General features: G+C 38.2%; 1 protein-coding gene and 1 pseudogene across 1 annotated transcript in view; both read left to right on the forward strand.

Moving 5' to 3' along the window:
• The window catches only part of RBL2 (RB transcriptional corepressor like 2), a 56570-nt gene that overhangs the window by 16317 nt on the left and 24051 nt on the right, over positions 1-16202 (forward strand). The window contains exons 6-14 of the mRNA XM_043599204.1: positions 761-921; positions 1014-1078; positions 1715-1901; positions 5823-5989; positions 9511-9620; positions 10319-10422; positions 12883-13020; positions 14239-14403; positions 14925-15036. Coding sequence (XP_043455139.1) covers positions 761-921; positions 1014-1078; positions 1715-1901; positions 5823-5989; positions 9511-9620; positions 10319-10422; positions 12883-13020; positions 14239-14403; positions 14925-15036 — 1209 coding nt within the window. The remainder of the gene's footprint in view (positions 1-760; positions 922-1013; positions 1079-1714; positions 1902-5822; positions 5990-9510; positions 9621-10318; positions 10423-12882; positions 13021-14238; positions 14404-14924; positions 15037-16202) is intronic.
• LOC122495191 lies at positions 6368-8691 on the forward strand (annotated as a pseudogene).

Raw genomic sequence — 16202 nt, forward strand, 5'->3', positions numbered from 1 at the left:
TGCCACACTTTTCCAAAGTTGTTGCACCAATTTACCATCCCACCAATAGTGTATGAGGATTCCCTTTTCTCCACAGCCTCCCTAATGCTTGTTATTTCTTGTCTTTTTGATTGATAATGGCCATTCTGACTGGTATGAGGTCATATCTCATGGTTTTGATTTGCATTTCCCTGGTGATTAGTGATGTTGAGCTTCTTTTCATGTGTCTGTTGGACATCTAGATGTCTTCTTTGGGAAAATGTCTATTAAGGTCCTCTGCTCATTTTTTTATTGAACTGCTTGGATTTTTTTGGTGTTGTGTTGTATAAATTCTTTATATATTTTGAATATTAGCCCCTTATTGGATAAATCATTTGCATATATCTTCTCCCATTCATTAGGTTGCCTTTTTGTTTTGTTGATGGTTTCCTTTGCTGTGCAAAAAAGCTTTTTATTTTGGTATAATCCCAGTAGTTGATTTTGTCTTTGTCTCCCTTGCCTGAGGAGACATAGCCATAAATATGTTGCTATTGAATGATAGCAACATTCAATATTGAATGATATTGAAGAGGATGATATTGAAGAGATTACTGCCTATGTTTTCTTTTGTCTTTGCTATCTTAGAGGTATATTTAGAGTCAAATTATGCCCCTCTACACTCTTTCCTATGTGCTTATACACTAACTCATAGGCTGATTAGATTATTTGTATTTTGGTTTATTACAGTTTGATTTATTGAATGCTACCTGATCTCTCTGTTCTGTGATTCTGTTCATTATAGGCCTGTCAGAGGATTTTCATGCTAAGGATTCTAAACCTTCCTCGGACCCGCCTTGTGTCATTGAGAAACTCTGTTCCTTACATGATGGCCTCGTTTTGGAAGCAAAGGGAATAAAGGAACATTTCTGGAAACCCTATATTAGGAAACTTTATGAAAAAAAGGTTTGTAAGTAGTAAAGAAGTAATGTGAAAATATTTTCTGTGGAAAGATTTATTTTAATATGATGACTTAAGGATCTTTTCTTTCATCATAGCTCCTTAAGGGAAAAGAAGAAAATCTTACAGGGTTTTTAGAACCTGGGAACTTTGCAGAGAGTTTGTGAGTATTTGTATTATCAGCCATTTTAATATTTTGTAAACTATGTGCTTAGGAAACCTCAGAGTTTAGTGTCTTTATTGTTTGTACCCTGGAAACTTAGAATATATTTTGTGGGAGAACATCAGAAAGCAATCAAAAGTTGTGTCAGCTGTTACTGTAAGCACACAGGTTAAAATGTATTGGAAATTGTATGGCTGTTCTTTAAAGTTTTAATAGTTAAGCTTTTGGATCATAATTTTTGAGATAAAAGAAGTTCTTTGGGAACTGTATGGGTTCAAATGATGATGTAGAAGTAGCGAGGTCTTCAAAGGTGCCTAGAGCAACTGGGAAAGATAATTAAGCATCTCACCAGAAACTGCACCTCCCAGGTAGATCGGTAGAGGGTTCCTCCCCTCCAATCCCCGCCAAAATACTGTCAGCAAGATACACTCGCTGTATGACGGGTGAGCCTAGTGTAGCAAGCTTGCATTTTATACAGCTCAGATGTAAGTAACCGTGATCTGAAATTTAACTTTCACAAAATTATTAGAACTTGGAGTAAATAAAAAAATGACCTAATTAGGTGGCTTAAAATACTAACAGAAACGGCAGTCCTGTGAGTGTACATTTTGCCTGTCTTTTTTTTTTTTCCTATAGTAAAGCCATCAATAAGGCCTATGAGGAGTATGTTTTATCTGTTGGGAATTTAGATGAAAGGATATTTCTTGGAGAGGATGCTGAAGAGGAAATTGGGACTCTGTCACGGTGTCTGAACACTGGTTCGGGAGCAGAGGCTGCTGACCGGGTGCAGATGAAAGCCATCCTCCAGCAGCATTTCGACAAGGTGAGCTGGCCAGTGCCAGGAAAGCAGACATACCGGAGTCTCTGTGTTATTGTGGTAATTGTGTGTGTTTGTGTGTGTGTGTGTGTGTGTGTGTGTGTGTGTGTGTGTTGTACTTCTTCCAGTATGAAAAGGGAAATTCTTGTCCTACTTAATTGAAAAAATGGTCTCTGTCTTTACTGACTTAATTTTTGTTAACATCAACTTTCCGAGTTTTTGGTTGGATGTGAGAGGAAGAGCCTTTGATATAAATTTAAATGAATGTATCATGCTGATATAACTGTCGGTTTTTAAAAAAAAAATGGGCCAGTAATATACAGTCTTTACATATTGAACGTAGTAAGCATTTTAGAAAATGTCAGTTGACCTGAATGGTACCTTCATCTAGACACTAGAGAAACTGATCATCTGTAGTCTTTAGGAAAATTCCGTTAAATTGACATTCAGGATCATTGAATTTCAGGTGTTATTTCATGCATACAGTTAGGATGATGGAGACTAAGAGTTTCTCTTCTATTGTGTGATGTTCACAGAAAATACACAGCTTCTGACAAGTGCTTCCAAAAGCAGTGTGTATATTTCCAAGGGGTAACTCACCTGTAAGACCAGACTTAAGCCTGGTTTGCTTATTCATTCAGTAAATATTCTAAAGGTATTTCACACGCCAGATTGTGTCCTGCATACTGGTGATACAGCAGTGAACACAATAGCCATGAATACCTTGTTTTATATTTCAGTGTGGGGAGATGGACAATAGATAACCAAACAAGTGAATATATTGGACGTCGGATGATAGTGTATAAAGAGAAGTCAAATAAGGTAGTAGTTCAGAGCGTGGGGGAGAAGGGAGAACGGTGGGCCTTGGGCTGCTATAGATAGGGCGGTGAGGAAAGACATCTCCGAGGGGGTAACATCAACAGAGACCTGAAGTGAGGAAGCAAATCATGTGACTAGCCGAGGAATGTGTTTGAAGCCCAGAGAATAGCATGTGCCAAGGCTTGTGGTAGGAGCTCGACTGGCTTTTTGGAGGAATGATGAGAGAGCACTGTGGTAGGAATTGAGTGAGAGAGTGGTTGAAAAGTGAGGTGGGGGTGAGGGCAGGGCAGACCTTGTAAGGCTTTGGAAGCTCTGGTAAGAATGTTTGCTTTTGCTCTGATAGGAAAGCCATTAGGAAGGTGTTATGGAAAACAGTGACTGAATTAGTTTGATCTGCATTTTTCAAGGTCTTGTAGGGGGTGTTTGGCAGGGGCCAGGGTAGAAGCAGGGAATTAAGAGGCTGTAGCACTGGTTCTGGTGATAGCTCATGGTGGTTTGGATCAGAGCAATGGTGGTATTGGGGCAGTGTTTTGGAGACAGGACCCACAGGATTTCCTGCTGGCTTGGATCCAGGGTGTGAGAGAAAGATAATGGCGATGACTGCAGTTGCATAAATGGTATAAAAGCTGAAGTTCTTCCAAAGGCCTCTGAGGTCTTTAGTGATGTAGCCCGCTGCCTCTCTGAATTCATCTCCTACCACTCTCCTCCTCACCCATTGTGCTCGTCACATTAACCTGTGTTCTCCTTCTTCAGATATGCCGAGCATACCCCAACTCAAAGCCTTTGCTCTTGCTGTTTTCTCTGCCTAGAACATGTTTCTTCAGGATATTCATGTGGTTTATTTCCTCACTACATTCAGGTCTCCGATAGACTGACCACTGCATAGAATGATAACCACTGACATCCTCCCCAACCTTCAGCACTTCCTTCCCCTTTTACTCTGTGATTAGTGTTCCTCTTAGTATTTGTCACTGTCTTAAGGTAAGTGGGTGGGTAGAAAGAATTGTTTGTCTGACAGTAAGTAGATAGATAAATACAAAGATGGGAAAAAAGAATTGTTTGTTATGGGTCTCCTGCATTAAAACATAAACTTCATGAGGGCTGTGACCAGTGCTGTGTTCAGTGCCTGGCACATAGTAGGCATTCCATGAACATTTATTATTGACATTTATTCAGGGAAAAAACTCAGAGATGGGGTTATGATGGTATGTTATTTGAGATACCTTTTTAGGCATCCTCGTAGACAAGTGGAGTCGGCAGTTTGGACGTACAAGATTGGTGTTCATAGCAGAAGTTAGGGCTGTGTGTGTCTACTCTGGAGACATCAGGATATAGATGGCTTTTAAAGCCATGAAGAGTGACTGTGTGAGTTGATAGAGAATGGAAGAGGTCTAAGGACAGAGCTCTGGGGCACTCCAAAGTTTAGAAGTGTTTACTTGGAGAAGGAAAGTTCTCAAGTTTCAAAAATAGCAATATTTATACCTGAGTCAGAGAAAGACTCCTCTTGATCAGAATGCCCGGGAAGCTTTAAGCCAAGAGCTAAACAGTGCTGCCGAGAAGCTGTATGCTGACCTTGAGAACTGTGGGCAGAAAGCTGTTTGTGGCAGTCATACCGCGTTCCCTGTGTGGAAGCATTGATGTCTGTGGGCAGTGGGAGATGCTGCTGTTGCTTTTGCTGTGCACGTGCAAGGTGTTTTTCCCTCCCAGCAAAGCACTGGTTTATATACAGGGAAGAAGCTGGCTGTAGGAGAAGCCGTGTAGATCAGGGAATAGTCTTCTGAATGAAGTTAATCCACCCAGATTGTCTCATTGACCTAAAAAAATTGTAGAATTAATTTCTTTGAAACCAAGTGGAAGTCTTGGCTCTCTCCTGTTTAAGTCACAGAACATATAGATTTATATCTGTATGTGTAGAGTTGTATCTGTATGGCAAATTCCTCTGCATATCTGTATCTCCTTAAACTTGAGTAGTCTGTTTTGCCAGGTGAAAATTTTGCTAGGTGTTTTTATAGCTATCTCTAGAATTAATATACTTAGCTATGTGGGGAAACACAGTTTATCTTAATATTAAAAAACACCCCTGGGGCACCTGGATGGCTTAGTTGGTTAAAGTGTCTGGCTCTTGGTTTCAGCTCTGGTCATGATCTCATGGTTCCTGAGTTTGAGCCCTGCATTGGGCTCTGTGCTGACGGTGCAGAGCTTGCTTGAGATTCTCTGTCTCCCTCTCTCTCTGCCCCTCCCCTGCTTGCGCTCTCTCTCTCTCTCTCTCTCTCTCTCTGTGTCTGTCTGTCTCTCTCTCAAAATAAATAAATAAACATTAAAAAAATAATAAAATAAAAGACACTCTTAAGCTCTCTTAACCTTTCAGAGTTTATTAGAAGAAATAGAAAAGATGTTTTATTAGCATATGTAGTCATGCTTAAATTCTCAGATATTAAGTCCTATCTTTTTCATATTTATATTCAGGAATGTTGACTTAAATTTATTTCCCTGAAGATCTATAGACTTGGGTGCAGGGGGGAACTGATAGATTCTAGTAACTATAGGTAAAGGAGGGGCAAGAAGACTGAAGGCTATTCTGTGTCAGGCTGTTTTCGCATCTAGGAATGTTTGTTTTGTTCCATGTCTCTGAAGCAGATCTGATGATTTAGATGGGCTTTTGTTAAATCATGGAATTCATTTGGGCCAGGGTTAGTTCACAGCTTTCCTTTGTCAATCTTTGAGTAGTTACAAAAAAGTGGTGGGTGGCAGCTGTGAAATTCTGTTTCTCAGCGATGCTCTTTACTGTATATTCCTTGTTTGTGCCTTCAGGTTTAGGCCTAAAGTAGGGATGACAGGGAAGTACGGGAAGTATGCCTTGTCTTAGGGTTTAATTTTTAAGAGACAGACTTTCTAGTTGGCTAAAATACAAATTGTCCTTTCACACGTCTTCACATGGAGGGTGGTGGCTCCTAGTGGTGTTATGTTCAGATTCCAAGAATGGAGATATTTGAATCATTAAAATTTATTGATGAAGTCTGATTGGTTTGAATTCTCATTTGTGAAGTAACTGAAAGTCATTCTAATCTAAAATAGTCTTCTTCCCCCCCCCCCCCCGCCCCCATTTAGTCTAAAGCACTTAGGATCTCCACACCACTGACTGGTGTGAGGTACGTTAAGGATAACAGCCCTTGTGTGACCCCAGTTTCTACAGCAACACACAGCTTGAGTCGTCTTCACACCATGCTCACAGGCCTCAAGAATGCTCCAAGTGAGAAATTGGAACAGATTCTAAGGTGGGTTTGAGCCCTTCTTGCCTTCTAAGATTTGATTGTTGACCATTTTCTATTTAAAATTTTTTTTTTTTACTTTTTAGTGGCTTAATTCACCCATTATTAATTTTATACCAGTTGCATGCTCAGACGTGTTATTAGTCTGTAGAGGACATAGGTCACCGTCTATGTTGGTGATCATTTTTCCTCAGTGTGTTCCTCAGTATCTCAGTGTGTTCCAGCTGTTATCACAGAATACCATAGACTGGTGGCTTATAAACAACAGTAATTAATTTCTTACAGTTCTAGAGGCTGGAAGTCCAAGATCAAGGTTCCAAGATTCAGTGTCTGGTGAGAACTGCTTCCTGGTTCATAGACAGCTGTCTTTTTGCTGTCCTCACAATGAGCGAGGAGGCAAGGAAGCTCTCTAGGGCCTCTTTTATAAGGGCACTAATCCCATTCATGAGGGCTCCACTTCCATGACCTGATCAGCTCCCACATGCCCCACAGCCAAACACCATCACATTGGGCATTAGGTTTCAACATAGGAATTTGGAGGCGGAGCACAAATATTCAGTCCGTAGCACTCAGATTTCTTCTGTGTAGTAGAGGAGACAGTAATTAACAACACTAGACACTGTAGAATAAGGCACCAAACTGTTACCTAATGTTCTATCTTAAGATTTCAGGAAGCAGGGTCGGGGGGCGGGGGGCGGGGATCAATAAAAATAGCAGTTGTCAAAGGACTTCATGAAGAAGATTGGACCTGAGCAAATTTCTGAGGGGTAGGTCAGATTTTAAAAGATAAAACAGTTACATTCATAATCAGTGTCAGACCACCATAACTTTTGTAAGTTGTGTAAAATACCCTTAGTGTGAAAAGGAAGTTAACTGCTTTTAGTCCTTTGATCTGCCGGAGACTGGTAGAAATATCAGTGAGCCCTAGTGAAAAGCCTGATAGACTGGAATTTATTACCTGTGCACATTTTTTTGCAAGTTTATTTGAAAATACTACCTCCAAGGCCCCTCTGTCCTAAAAAGTATCGGATTTGATGACATAGATCCTATAGGAGCCTATTTTATTTCTGGTGGTGTAGTATAAGGAGGCCCAGTATACACTAGTAATTTCCTACTCACAGCTAGACTTATTAAATACCAAGGTTGACTAATTTCCCTTCACATTTTCATGAAGTCTGCTTTATTCATAACTTGACTGTGATTAATACCCAACAGGCTGAGTCTATATGGCCTCTTCCACAGATGGACCTTGTTGGCCTAGAATACAGAAGCATTTTATAAATACATTTTAGAAGGCTGACTTTATAGCGTCTTTCCAGGTGTAGGAGCTTCTTTAATCTTAGACACCATTAGTGGGGTTGAATATTTCCAGTAAACGCTAAGTAAAACCAAAGACTCCTATTTTCTGTAAAAAAGGTACCTGTGAGTGTGTTCATAAATAAAATTCTGTTTGTGTATGGTAGTCAGTAGCTACCTCTAGCAGGATTATAACTGATTTTTATTTTCTTTAGAATTTTCTAAACTTGCTACAATTTTACAATGAATATTTATATTTGTGATCAAAATAAAAGCACAGTTGCTTCTACATAGCACCCACACCTGGAATTGGACCGGGCCACAGCCTCTGGCCTATGGACCCCCTGCAAAGTGAACGAACTTCAGGCCTTCATGAAAATGTGTAAGCAGGACCTGAGTGTTCTGCACACCAAGGAAATGCACTTCCTGAGAATGGGTGGTGAGCGTGGCGGCTTAAATACCACCTGCTACAGTGAAGAAAAAACAGCTAGTAAGAAGGTGGAGGAAAACATAAGACAGATGAACCATCAAGCAAGGAAAGTGGTCTAGAAATTGACAGTGAAGGTGTGATTGAACCAGATAACAATGCCCCTCAAGAAATGGGAGATGAAAATATAGAGATGAGTGGGGAAATGATGGATCCAGCAAATGATGAAATAGTGGCTGTCATTGGATGCCCTAAATGATGATGAGTTGCAAAAGGCCATTGATTTGTACCCAGATGCCATCAAGCTGAATCCTCGCTTGGCCATTCTGTGTGCCAGGAAAGCCAGTGTCTTCATTAAATTACAGATGCCAAACACTGCCATCCAAGACTGTGACAGAGCTATGGAAATAAATCCTGACTCAGCTCAGCATTACAAGTGGCATGGGAAAGCCCAGACTTCTGGGCCATTGAGAAGAAGCAGCACGTGACCTTGCCCTTGCTTGTAAACTGGACTATGATGAAGATGCTAGTGCGATGCTGAGAGAAGATCAGTGAGGGCCCAGAAAATTGCCAAACATCAGAGAAGGTATGAGTGAAAAAGTGGAGAGTGAAAACACGAAGAGCGAGAGATCAAAGAAAGAATAGAAAGTAGGGTTGAGAAGGCTTGGGAAGAACACGAGAGAACCTGGAGAGAGGAAGAAGCTAGATGACAGAAGCTCAAACTGGCTCTTTTCTAGGTGCTTTCCTGGGGGCAAGCCTGGAATGGCAGGAATGCCTGGGCTCAGTGAAGTTCATAGTGATCCAAAGGTTCTTACAGCCGTGCAGGATCCAGAAGCTCCGGTGGCCTTCCAGGATATGGCCCAGAATCCAGCAAATGTGTCAGATATCAGAGCAACCCAAAGGTTATGAATCTCCTCGGTAAATTGTCAAATTTGGAGGTCAAGCATAATGCCTTTCTGACAAGTAAAACCCTTGCTGAAGGAAATGCAACTTAGATCACCTCATGGGCGTCACAGTAGTACAGACCTGTGTACTGACCTCGTGGAGCTGGGGTGCTATGAAGATGGTCTCTACCCCTCTGCCCCACATGCAACCAAAACATTTTATAGTGGTTTGCCACTGGGTATTTATTCAGGTGGGGTTTTCCTAGTAGCAATTACTAGGAATCCCTACTAGGAATTTTACGCCTTAAACATATTTAAAAACAAGTTTTAAAAGGATATGTTAATTCCTAACAACAACAACAAAAAGACAGAAACATAGTTGTTAACAACTGCTGATAATTTGTTTACTGCTTCTGCATTGAATATGTATTGCCTTTCAAGTTAAAAAAAAAAAATCAATGAAATACACCTAGCTTTGGAGGAAAAAATGAAAAGTGCCAGTAATGGTTTCTATGAGTCTGTAGTATAGTTTATACACCCCTTCATTCTGTTTTCTTCCAGGAGTTCCTAATGGGACTTGTATTGCCCTCTGAGGAACCAACTGAAGGCAGTTTTGTTTGTTACCAGTGATTTCAGATGTGTAGGGTAGAGGGGGGCCAGTCAAGAATGCTAAATTTAACTGCATGCAGCTCCACACAAGATACATTTTTTTCATGCAAAACAGTAGGACCAGCACCTGCGATAAGGAAGTATGGCATCTCCTAGAATACTTTGGGAGGTGTAGTTTCTGTTCAAAGTATTTTATATTTATAGGTTAGTAAAACTACAGAATTATACACAGTTTATTTGTGACTCAGCAAGACCTTTAAGTTGGATACTTTTTTTTTTTTTAATTAAAAAAATTTTTTTTTTAATTTTAGGACATGTTCCAGGGATCCAACACAGGCTATTGCCAACAGATTGAAAGAAATGTATGAAATATATTCTCAGCATTCCCAGCCAGATGAGGATTTCAGTAATTCAACTAAAGGTACAGCTTAATATTGTCTGTATTGTTCATTTTTGAAGTTTAACTACAGCGTCCTTTCTTGGTAACTAAATCAGAAAGATGAAGAAAAGATTTATGACTTTAGATTGAGGTTTGAGATATGGATATCCAATTTTTTTTGTCAACCAAGTAGTTTCTGGGCCTTTCTCCATAAGAGAAATTTTAGACTGGTTGGACTTCTGGTACTTTGTTTGCAAAATCTTTAGTTTCACTTGTAGACTAGATACTATTAAATATAGAAGTATAGTGATTCTTTAAAATACTAAGAATAAGTTCAGAAGATATAACTGTTTCATGCTCAGACCTGTTCTAGAAGTTGTTTGATGTTATGAATTAGAACCAAGTATGAGTAGAATAGCAAACCAATTGTATACCTCCTAGCATACAGCTGTTCAATTCAAACTTACAAAAAAAAAATATGACTCTTAATGGAATGCTATTACAGTTTTCTCAGTGCAAATTTCATTTCATAATTTTAGAAAATTTTGAGCGTTAGTATGGTTACCATGAAGAAAATTAAGAAATCTTAGGAATGATGGGAACAGCAGGTGTAAGAAGTGCATGTATATGAAGTAATTGGTTGGTTTTTATATTTTATTTCGTGGGCAGGGGATGGGATAAACTCTCACTTTCTACAATAATTTCTTAGCATGTGACTGTTTCTTTTATTATTTATGCAGAAATTGCCAGCAAACATTTTCGTTTTGCAGAAATGCTCTACTATAAAGTATTAGAATCAGTTATTGAGCAGGAACAGAAAAGACTGGGAGACATGGATTTATCTGTGAGTAAATGACCAGTGTATTGATCAGCACAATAAAATTTAATTCCCTTTTGGCCCTACCCATACAGAACCCAAACTAAACAAAACAAAGACAAAACCATGGCTCTGAGGGAGTGATTGGCACCTAAGGAAACTTGTGTTCTGAGTCTCCTTACCCCACTTAGTGTTTCTCAGTGCAGCAGGCCATGTGCTATAACTCATGGTTTCTATGGGCCGTAAGACTCTGTAGTCAAGGATTAAAACATTCAGGAGCTTCTGGGTGGCTCAGTCAGTTAAGCGTCCCGACTATTGATTTTGGCTCAGCTCATGATTTCACAGTTCGTGGGTTTGAACGCTGTGTTAACCTCTGGGCTGACAGTGGGGAGCCTGCTTGGGATTCTCTCTCTCTCTCTCTCTCTCTCTCTCTCTCTCTCTCTCTCTGCCCCTATTCCCCAGTAAATAAATAAACATTTTTTAAAAAGGATCGAAACATTCAGACTTAACCTGAATTGAGTTTTTAGAATACATGCCTTGTGTAGCAAGAATAAGTTGAGTATTGACTCGATAGGACTTTAGCATCAACATTCAACCAGTGCTCTTTGATGAAGGTGATTACTTTTTGTAGATTTTACTAGCCAAATATAAATTGATTTTGAAATAAGTGGTATTTACTTAAATGACATCAATAAAAATTTTTAAAAACTTTTTTTTTTTCCATAAAGTATTTATTTATTTTGAGGGAGAGAGAGCAGAAGGGGCAGAGAGAGAGGAAGAGAGAGAATCCCAGGCAGGCTCTGCATTATCAGTGCAGAGCCTGAGGCAGGGCTCCATCTCACAAACCTTGAGATCATGACCTGAACCAACATCAAGAGTTGGACACTCAACTGACTGAGCCACCCAGGCGCCCTAAAAACTATTTTTTAAAGTAACATTTTAGGAAAATTTTAAAATTGATAATTGTTCTGATTTCTTGTAACTATTTACATTTCTTTTTTATATGTAAAATTATGACTGTTGGAATTTAAAAGTTGTTAATGACAGAGTTTTAAACTTTGAAATATACAGAAGGGTGTATAAAACATAGCTGCAGTTTAGGGGGTGATAATAATTATTGGATACATGTATACTCAAGAAACTTATTAAAACAACTTTTTTATTGTAAAATATACATAACATTTAACATTTTAAGCATTTTTAAATGTATAATTCAACAGCATTAAGTACATTCATGGTGTTATGCAACCCTTACCACTAGCCATCTTTAAAACTTTTTCATTATTCCAAACTGGAAGTCTGTACCCATTAAACAGTGACTCCCCATTCACTTCTCTCTCCAGCTCCTGGTAATCTCTACTTTGTCTCCACGAATTTACCTATTCTAGGTATAATCATACAATATTTATTCTTTTGTGTCTCATTTATTTTACTTGGCATCATGTTTTCAAGGTTCATCCATGTTTTAATATGTGTCAGAACTTTATTCCTTTTTAAGACTAAATAATATTTAGAATATTATCCATAATATTCAGTAGTATTGTCTGCCTTTTGTCAAGTTGTAGGAGTTCTTTATATAGTCTGGATATTAATCCCTTATCAGATACACGATTTGCAAATATTTTCTCCCGTTCTGTGGGTTGTGTTTTTACTTCATTGATGGTGTCCTTTGATACAAAAAAGGTTTTAATATTTTTAAAAATGTTTATTTTTGAGAGAGCGAGTGAGTGTGCACAAGCAGGGGAGTGGTAGAGAGGGAGAGGGAGACACAGAATCTGAAGCAGGTTCCAGGCTCCATGCTGTTAGCACAGAGCCCAACGTGGGGCTCCAACTCATGAACCATGAGATCATGATCTGAGCTGAGGTTGGATGCTCAACCAATTGAACCACACAGTCACCCCCAAAAGATTTTAATTTTGATGAAGGCCAGTTTATCTGTTTTTTTCTCCTGTTACCTATGTTTTTGGTGTCTAAATAACTTTTTAATTCAAAAATAGTAAATGTTTATGTATAGGGTTGGAAAATTAATAAGCAAAAACAAAAAGGAAAATGTGATTATGTGTCCTGAGATAAACGTGTTGACTTTTGGTCCATGACGATCTAGCCAGTCACCTCCCTTCCTTCTAGCTGTCCTTTTATGAGAGTGGCCTCTAACTATAAATACTGTTTTGTAACATCTTTCCATATTATTATTCCTCTAAGCAGCAGGGTGTATGTATATTTTTATTAGGGATGTAATTTTTTATTACCTATATTTTACAATATGTAAGATTTTTAAAAGTTCATATACATTCTTTTAATACTTGTTTTTGCTAAAACATGGTCTTATTTATAAAGTTAAGAAACGTTTTATAAGGAAGTTAAGCACATACTTCTCACTAACTCAAAAAATGACATGCTTTGGTATTTTTATTTAACTTGACTGGGGAAGAAATGTCTTGTTAGAGTAGGCTTATGTTTCTAAATGTTAATAACTTTGTTTTGTAGGGCATTCTGGAACAAGATGCATTCCATAGATCACTTTTGGCCTGCTGCCTTGAGGTCGTCACTTTTTCTTATAAGCCTCCTGGGAATTTTCCATTTATTACTGAAATATTTGATGTGCCACTTTATCATTTTTATAAGGTATTTAAAAAAATCTGACACTTATGAAGAAATTATAGATGAGATGAACTTCCTGTTGTTCAGCAGCTAATTCATTTTGCTACCTACGTACATTTCTTCTCTTTTCTTTTTTTTTTTCTTCAATTTTTTGAGAGGGAGTTTGAGCAGGGGAGAGCGGTAGAGGGAGAGAGAGGGACAGACAGAGAGAGAGAGGGAGAATCTTAAGTAGGTTCCATGCTCAGCATGGAGCCTGACCCAGGGCTCAATCCCACAATCCTGGGACCATGACCTGAGCTAAAGTCAAGAGTGCAGCACTCAACTGACTGAGCCATCCAGGCACTCCTTTCTCTTCTCTTTTTAATTACATATTTAGTAAGTTCTGCTCTATTTGGAGAGAAGAAGAAATAGAACAGTCTTAAGAGCTATTTAAATTCTTTTAAGATGGTATGAAGACTTGTTTTTGGGCAAAACCTTCATTTGATTCTTCCTTTTATCTGATAAAAGCTTTTAGAACGCTTTCATTTTATTAGCTAAGTAGCCTTCAAAAAAAGTGGCAAACATATCAGTAGCTAATCTTATATAGCAACCTTTTTTATTTTATGGAAATAACAATGAAAGTGTCCTTCAGAAGAAAATAAAAATTATCATTCACATGTTATATACAGGTGCAGAGTGATAGCATTGATTTGGTACTTGTTTCTGTCTTAATACTGATTCAGTATATGAATTTATCTTAATTCTTTCTAATGTAGTAGTCAAAATCAGCTTTTATAATGGTGTGGATTGAATGTTTAGAGTTTTTATTTGGTTATTTTTTTAAGTAATCTCTACCACTCAACGTGGGGCTCGAACTCATAACCCTGAGATCAAGAGTCAGATGGTCTACGACTGAGCCAGCCAGCCAGCCCTAGAGTTTTTAAACATGAAGTTTTGAGAGTAGTATTTTTCAACTTCAATAAATAGGCATCTTTTTTCTTAGAAAATTGTTTAAAATATACTGTTATACCAAAGATTTTATATAATTCCCGCATGCATTTTATATAATAATTATTTATAAAGACAGTGAAAGGAAGACCAGCTATTTCAAAATAGTACTATTCTTTAGGCTTCGAATATTGATGAATTAATGTATCTATAAACATGTATAAAGCAGCATCTGAATAAATATATCCATTTTACTTCACACTTAAGTTTGTGGTGAAAAAAATTATTAAACCAGAACATTTTTTGTTATTTCAGGTGATAGAAGTATTCATTAGAGCTGAAGATGGTCTTTGTAGAGAGGTGGTAAAACACCTTAATCAGATTGAAGAACAGATCTTGGATCATTTGGCATGGAAACCAGAGTCTCCACTCTGGGACAGAATTCGAGACAATGAAAACAGGGTTCCGACTTGCGAAGAGGTTTGTGAAAATACCTTCGCATCTTTCTAGAAGAAAAGGATATCAGTATCTAGTCTATTTATATTCCTGTTTCACCTAGAGCAATTAAACTTAATGTCTTTCTTATTTATGGGAAGTGGGAGGGTGGCATTTAAGTTTGATATGGTATAGTCACCCCTGTATCTAAGAAGAAACTTCTAAAGCTCTATGACTCAGAAATAATTTGTGATTGTGCCAAGGTTTCAGTGACAGAGTAAGAATGCAGTATTCTCTCTTAATTTTCTGTACATTAGAGTGATTGATATTCTAATTCTCTAAATTGGTAATGAAGATGGATTCGTATTTAGTATTGTTATTAGTTTTGAATTTTTTAAGCCTGCCAGAATTTTTGTCCACTTCAGTATGAAAATGAAAAAGACAACTGATTTTATTTAGGTTGAATAACTGATGAGCCAAGTTTTCTTTTGCCTCAGATTGTTACTGTATTCTAATTAAAATGCTTTTTTTGAATAATGATATTCTGTGCATATAATTCTTTATAGGTTATGCCACCTCAGAACCTGGAAAGAGCAGATGATATTTGTATCACTGGCTCTCCTTTGACTCCCAGAAGGGTGAGTGAAGTTCGTGCTGATACTGGAGGACTTGGAAGAAGTAAGTTTAAAATACTAGGGGAGAGGGGTGCCTGGGTGGCTCAGTTGGTCGGTTCGGGTCATGATCTCACAGCTCTGTGAGTTCGAGCCCCACATCGGACTCTGTGCTGACGACTTGGAGCCTGGAGCCTGCTTCGGATTCTGTGTCTCCCTTTCTCTCTGCCCCTAACCCACTTGCATTCTGTCTCTGTCTCTCTCAAAAATGAATGCTAAAAAAAAATTTAAAAATAAAAATAAAATAAAATATTAGGGGGGAGCATTTGGGAGCCTCATATCTGGGAATTGAAATTCTGTAAAACTACAAGTGAAGTTAATAGGGTTTATATAGAAGATAATATTCTGTGCATTATAGTACCACATGGATCACTTAAAAGTTAATGCTCTTGAAGAATATTTAGGAACACAGTAAGATGCATGAAATAACGAATGGCTTTACAAAGAGAATACAGTATATTAATGTGATTACTGTATTTTAAGTGTGTGTTTATATATAAGCATACAAAAGGGCTGAAACGGAAAAACCAAACTATTAAGAATGATTATTATTGGATGATAGAATTCCAGGTGCTTTCTGTAAATTTTTTAAGATGAATATGTATTACTTTCAAAATCAGAAGAAACAGCAAAGCTTCTTAAAGATAGAGCTGTATGGTGCAATTAGGTGTAGGCAAGCCAGTGAGTTAAAAGTACTGAATGGCCCGAGTGTGTTCAGCTTTGACTCTTGTCAGTTGAGCTGTGCTACACTGGTTAATACGACAGCAGTGCTGGCCCAGGAAGTACAGAAAAGAGAAGTTTTGCTATTCATAAGGTTGTATTTAGGCAGCTTTTTTGGTTTTTAAGTAACTTCTTCACCCATTGTGAGGCTTGAACTCACAACCCCAAGATCAAGATTGCATGCTCTACTAACCAAGCCACTCAGGCTGCCCCACCAGGAAGTCCTTTGTAACATCTTCCAGGTGCAAGCTTTAAACTTATGTTCAGAGAGTTCTAAATCCTTGGATGCCATTAGAAGGATATTATTGTTTCTAGGTCAACCTTTTAATATAATTGATAAGAAGAAAGATCAGTTTTAAAATTAGACATCATTGGATGCCTGGGTGGCTCAGTCGGTTAAGCATCTGACTTTAGCTCAGGTCATGATCTCATGGTTCATGAGTTCAGGCCCCA

This window comes from Prionailurus bengalensis, chromosome E2, assembly GCF_016509475.1.
Source record: "Prionailurus bengalensis isolate Pbe53 chromosome E2, Fcat_Pben_1.1_paternal_pri, whole genome shotgun sequence".
In the NCBI taxonomy this organism is placed as follows: domain Eukaryota; kingdom Metazoa; phylum Chordata; class Mammalia; order Carnivora; family Felidae; genus Prionailurus; species Prionailurus bengalensis.